At 43.6% G+C, this 6,356-nt stretch overlaps 1 protein-coding gene across 1 annotated transcript in view; it reads left to right on the top strand.

The window, feature by feature from the left end:
• The first annotated feature begins 5,928 nt into the window (after positions 1 to 5,928).
• Positions 5,929 to 6,356, top strand: part of TMEM120B (transmembrane protein 120B) — a 24,446-nt gene continuing 24,018 nt past the window's right edge. The window contains exon 1 of the mRNA XM_019506659.1: positions 5,929 to 6,021. Within this exon, the coding sequence (XP_019362204.1) occupies positions 5,929 to 6,021 (93 nt within the window). The remainder of the gene's footprint in view (positions 6,022 to 6,356) is intronic.

Here is a 6,356-nt window from a genome sequence, read left to right as displayed (position 1 = left end):
AGTCCAGGCCCCCACCCGAAGGGCAGGAAGTCAGCTGGGGTCATAGGATCCCAGCAAAATAAGCATCCAAATTTCTCTTGAAGGTGTTCAATGTGGGTGCTTGAACCACCTCTGATGGCAAGCTATTCCAGACCTTGGAGGCTCGGACAGTAAAGAAATTCTTCCTTATGTCCAGCCTGAAATGGTCTTGCTAGAGTTTATAACTGTTTGACCTTGTCCGGTTGGCAGTATTATGCCAAGATCCGCTGGCAGAATTATGTCACCAATATGGAGGTGCTACAAAGAGCCAATACCACAAGTATTGAGGCAATTTGCCTGCAGACTCAGCTGCAGTGGGCAGGCCACATGGCTGGGAGGGATGACAACTGCCTATCAAAGGCCATGCTGCACAGGGAACTGACGACAGGGAAACACGGCAGAGGGGGCCCATGCAAACGCTTCAAGGACACTCTGAAGAGGCCCTTTTCTGTCTGTGGTATTAACCACAGACTGTGGGAAACTCAGGCTGCAGATTGGGATGGCTGCTCCAAATAAAAAAGGCAACAGTCTTCTTTGAATGTCAGTGCAGAACCAGCATCAAGGAGAAGAGGAGCAGGAAGAAAGAGGCACCCTCATTTAGCAGTAATCAGCCATACATGTGTAACCATTGCAGCAGGATTTACCTCTCTGCAATTGAACTGCTTAGTCACCAGCAGGCCTGTTACCAGTGAGCAGTTACCTTCCTAGCATTATTGTCTGCGAAGAACCACCAAGAATATATTTCGTGTTCCAGGTGAAATCAGCCAAATCAGTTTCAAATCATATTGATTGAGCAGAACTCAATCATTCAGAAAACCATATTGATTAAGCAGGCAAAACTCAATCGTTCTAAACGCCAGGTAGGGTGCTACAACTGGTGAGCATCCTCCATCCCAGGCTCTCGCCCTGGGACTTCAGATACTCCCAAATCCACTGGCAGGCATCCTACTTGTAGGCCCAAGCCAGGAGGTCTTGGGATTCAGATACCCCCGCACTCGATCTGAGTCAAAAGACCAAGAGCATGGGATCTGTGTGTTTCCTTGCTGGGAGAGGTGATGGCAAAATCCTGATAGCTGAAGGGGTAGACTCAGAGGCACTTGAGAAGGGATAGAGGTGCAAAGAGCCCTGCTCAGCACTACAGAGATTTGTTTTTTTATTCAAATTTATTTCTATATATATATAGAGAGAGTTATATATATACATCCTCTATCATAAACTTTCCGGAGATGTTTAAGTTCAAGTAACCTTTTGTGAGGCAAATTTGAGTCAAGGGGAAGGAGGGAAGCACTTAAACCACAAAGCATTTCCTCTCAGGTTAGCAATCAGATGGGCAGATTAACCCACAACACCATTTTTCCCCTCAATAAATGGGGGAGAAGTTTAGCTAATAAACACTTTTCTTTGAAGGTACATTTCAGTTGGGGAAGAGAGATGCATTTCAGGGCTAATTTATTAACTCATGTACAGAAACATATATGTGCAATGCTATTTGGTCTTTGAATACATTTGTACAACTGCTATGTTAGAAAATACATAACTAGTCACTTTAGGTTGCTAGAACGAGTCAAAATCACTCCTACATTAATCAACTACAGCTAGATGTGACTAAAATAATGAGATTATACAACTGCTAGAACCCTCCAGTAGATAAAATGGGATTACGCATACTTCTGAAATCTTCTGCTCTGGCAATAAGATTAAATACACTTTAAACTTTCTGCAGAGATAACCAGATTACTTGCATACTATGCATGTTTGGTTAAATTCCTGCATATGAATCTCTTTGAAATGGATAAATATCTCACTAATTATTTAATTGTAGCTTCAAGTTTGAGGGTATCATTGTAGCTAGCATTAGTGCACATCAATATTGCTTATAACTGAGATGTAGGCCAAAGACAAATTTGTACTGTTGCTTGGCAAGAGTACTACATAAAATACTGCTTCACATGAACAGCCTTTCTCCAAAGTGCCCCACTTAAACGTTAAAAAAAGCAACGGAACGTGTACATCTATGTATAACAGTCAACTAGTGACTCACCAAATAATACTGAATCCTCTCCATTTTCAAAAGACCTCCCAAGCTAGTCTAATTCTTAATTGAGGAAAACATGTGATTTCCTGCTTTTGTGTGTGTTTCTTCTATAAGGGCCTTATGTAATGGGAGGCCAGGCAACAGTCTGACAAATATTTAACAAAGTTCCAAAATTATTATACAAGGCAGAGGATAGGGAAGGGGGGAGAAGGTAAAACTTTGGGGGAAGGGTTTACCTCCATGAACTAAAAGAAATACTTAGGAAACCTTTCCTCACCCTTTCCCTATCCTTGTACTTAAATAATTTTTTATTCCTTTCTCTTTTGTACTCCTGCTCTCTGCAAGTCAATTCGTAGCATTTGATGAAGTAGGTGTCTATGAAAACTTGCCTCTCTGAACAAGTTAGTCTAGAAGGTGTCACTCTGCCAAGTCTTCTGCCTCACTGCTGATAATGGTGCAGGGAAGGAACATGCTGCCTGTTCCCTTTGAGGCCCTCTTTTAGGACAGCCAAGGTTTGACCTCTAACATGCACTGTCAAGAGATCTCAGTAGCCTGTTGGTACATTTGTTTTTATTTTTAGCACCCTGTGTTTTTTGTTTGTGAGAACAGAACATATCTGAGGACCAAATAATTTGCTCTTGTATAACTGGAAAGAAAGGGGACTTCCTGCAATGAATTTAGCAGCGAGAGCAGGATATGTTCAAAGGTGGAGGGGTTATTCTTACACAGGATAGAAAAATATTTTGCCGGGGAAAGTATTCCATTCCTAGGGGAATCAGAAAGTTTCTAATATGTAGTCACTCAAACTGTCATGTTGTGATTTAAGAAGTAATGGCCAAGCCCTTCCATTTTTGTTTTTTGTTTTTCAAAACCCCAGAAGTAAATCTAAATATTGCAGTATCACTCTGTGAAAGCAGTGGTATTCCAAAGCACACAACATACCCCATAACACTTCACTTTGTATAATAACCTTAGTGTCCTGGGCCAAACTTCCCCTCCCTTCCCAGCTGTCCATGTGCCAGAGGTTGCTTCCTTCCTACTGTATTTGAGTGTTCAGAGACTCTAGTATCTCACCAGATTTGAAAATCATCAGAAAACAAAACTATCCTGTTCAAGTGAAGCAAAATAACCAGCCTGAAGAGAATGCCAACAATATGCTGTCCCTGACTGTGATGCCAGTTTCCATTTAATTTTAAAGTTTACAGATGACCTGAGGCAGGTTAAGGAGCTGCCATATAACTAAATTACTAGGGTGGAATAGTGTTCCTGCAATAAGTGATTTTGCATATGATACAAGTAGTAAACCTATGTACCTACAACAATGAATTAAGGAGATGTTTGAGTTTTGCTGATTTAAATTAGAACTTGAATATTTAATTTGCACCTGGAAGTAAATTAGCAGAATATCTAAACAAATACAAGGTCAAACCAATGCAAGATATTTTACAGAACCAATTTGCTCAGCATTTCCAAGCACAAAAAAATCTGTAAAGTATTATACGCTAGTGTGAGAGGCATTGACAACTACAGAGAATTCAGAGAAAAGCAAGAGATGTCATCTTGGGCTAGAAACCAATATATACAGAAGAATAAAATGACTTGTTTTAATGTCACCTGCCATGATAACATTAAAATTTGTCAGAAGTAAAAAACAACAAAGAGGAGGAATAGTTAAATATGGTCAAAGGAGCTGTACATGGGATGAAATTATTACTATTACTAGTAATGCTTTTAATACAAATGCTGACTTGCAATCAACATGCCTTTCTATAGTTTAAATTGAGACATGAATGATACTGGTTACACAGACAAAACACCTAATTGCATTTATATCCACAAATCTTTATCTGACCAGATAGTTAGGAGTTTAATCACTTGGAAAATCTAGGTTAAATAATCAGAAAAAACTTTCTGAGCATGAAGCACACCAAGCAATCTAAATCTGTACCTCTTCACTTATTTCTGTACTGGAGGATGTTGGCAGCTGCTAGCAAGCACGTCTTTGATTTACAGCAGAAAGAAGGGGAGATTTGGACCTTTAGGGCATTTATACACATACATTTTAGTGCCTGGACCTTCTATGTGTTTTAGTTCAGAAGCAGACTGCTGCCATTTTCTGCGTGCTGATGCACATTTTGCCACTTATACAACTGCAAGTGATGCAGCACTGGGCGCTTTTCGAAGTGCTCGGACTTAGTTCATTAGCTGTTGTGATGTATGGGCAATCAGATTTCACTGATCCTGATGGACTTGCTAGGTAACTTTCGCTGAAGTTAAATAAGAGCAATTAAGTGCCGCTTTGGTCAGTGATAGTTGAACAAGAGAAGCCACCATCCAAGGCCTGAGTACATGCTAGGCCAGGGGTCAGCATGGTTTTTTGGTCAGAGTTTCCAAAAACACCTGTAACCTTGACTTGTAAGATGTTGGCATGCCAGGGGTGGACAGCAGGGTAGCCGCAAGGGGCCCGATCCTTGTTGTGGCAGTCCACCCCAAGGCATTTTTACACATGCCAAGCAAAATGCCTTTGTGCGCCACACTCTGGCACCCCCTGCCGGGGGTTGCCTACCCTTAAATGGATGTGTCTGGCAACCGAATGCAAATTTAGGAGTTGGATTATTGATCGGTTGCATCCATGGACATGAATGTTTCAGGAACCGGACACAAGGAAGTACATCGGGTGGGGATGGGCAGCCTGAGTGCAGCTCTGGGAGAAAGCTACAGGACACAATTTCTTTTAGGCAAAGAAACTCACTGAGAAACCAGACTTCTATTTCCAAACAAACCACCTCCTGTTGCCTATTCTTTCTGCATACGTGATATCAGGACTGCAGACAGTCTCTGTAAATGGCCAGAGATATTTACTTCAGCTTCATTTCCCTTCAGTCCTCCCCCACCTGTTTCCTCCATTTAGCTAAACTCCTGTGAAGGCTCACTCCCACAAACCAATATTTAAGGCCATCACAGTGTTTGCTCCCCTAGTGTGCTACACATCCTTATCCTTGTCCAACTAGACTGAGTTTTTCAAGCCAGGGACTGTTTGCTGCCACATCTGTACAGTGGCCAAAAAAAGACCCCCCCCAAAAGGGTCTGTAGCTAAAAAAAAGACCCATTCCCAGCTGCTTTTTAGCTACTACTGAATTTAAAATGATTGTACACCTGACTTGCACTTCCAATGTTTCCTGTTAACATTGATCACTGGGCAAGGCCCCAAACACCCAGTAACTGCTTGGGCCAAGGGTCACTTGCACTGGACCCATCACTGCAGTTATGTCTTCAGTAACAAGGAAGCATAGGTAAAACTAGGCCAGCTCTGTCAATGTGTGCTGTGGTCTCCCAAAGGGAGCTGTTCTCACTGCGTGGGACGCCTAAATACAGAACGATGAAAACTCTAGTGGCAGAGGGGTAATTTAGGTCAGGAAGGGAGTGCAGTGAATGGCCTCTTATAAGAGTGATGTTGCTGTGATAGTGCAGAGATGATGCAAGAGGCAAGGATTTCTGAAGGGGTCTTCCATTGCAAAGCTTGTCTAACTTTATCCCAACTACAGAGCTTTTTATTTTTTATTTTTAAGAAAACTTTTTTTGTGTCTTGGGTCAAATTAGCCAGATCAGGTCCAAATCAGTTTGAATCATCCAAGAACCATACATGGTCCTGCTACTGGCAAGTATCCTCCACCCCAGCCTGGGTCTTCAGATACTTCCAAATCCTTTGGCCGGCATCCTACATGCAAGCCCAGGCCTGGAGGCTGGGGGTTTTCATGCCTCTGAGTTTCAACCGTATGGCCGTCGAAGCAGGATAGGGAGAAGCCTCCCATTCGCATACAGTCGGCATGTAGCCCAGCTCCTCCCACTGGAAGCTGACCATTAGGAGGTTAACGATGAGGCTCTCATTAGGGTGCCCTGTCCGCAAGCAGACAAAAGTGCAACCCTCTACTACACGATGCCATTTTAACTGCATCACTTTGGTCAAGGTATTTCATCTGCCACCATCCTGGTCCTGCCAGGTTAGACAGCGGAAATACCAACTACAGAGCCGTCCTAGACAAGAGATCCTTGCTTCTTCTACGAGGAGAGACTGAGGGACCTGGATCTCTTCGGGTCTGTGCCCCCCACCACCTGAGAGGCCAAAGCTGCCTGACGCAGCCACGGTGACGTAAGCGCCTTATGTTCTATCGCTCAAGCAGAAGCGAGCCGAGCCCAAGGGCAGCGGCGCGGGCAAGGACGCCGCTCGCAGGTGCGGGGGGCCGCGCGCGTAGCGCCGCCCTCCCCACGCGTGCTCAGTGCCCGCCCCGGCCCCGGGCTTCGC

Source organism: Gavialis gangeticus, unplaced genomic scaffold (genome assembly GCF_001723915.1).
Source record: "Gavialis gangeticus isolate Ggan-Ray unplaced genomic scaffold, GavGan_comp1, whole genome shotgun sequence".
Taxonomy (NCBI): domain Eukaryota; kingdom Metazoa; phylum Chordata; order Crocodylia; family Gavialidae; genus Gavialis; species Gavialis gangeticus.
This window is presented reverse-complemented; position numbering and strand designations above follow the sequence as displayed.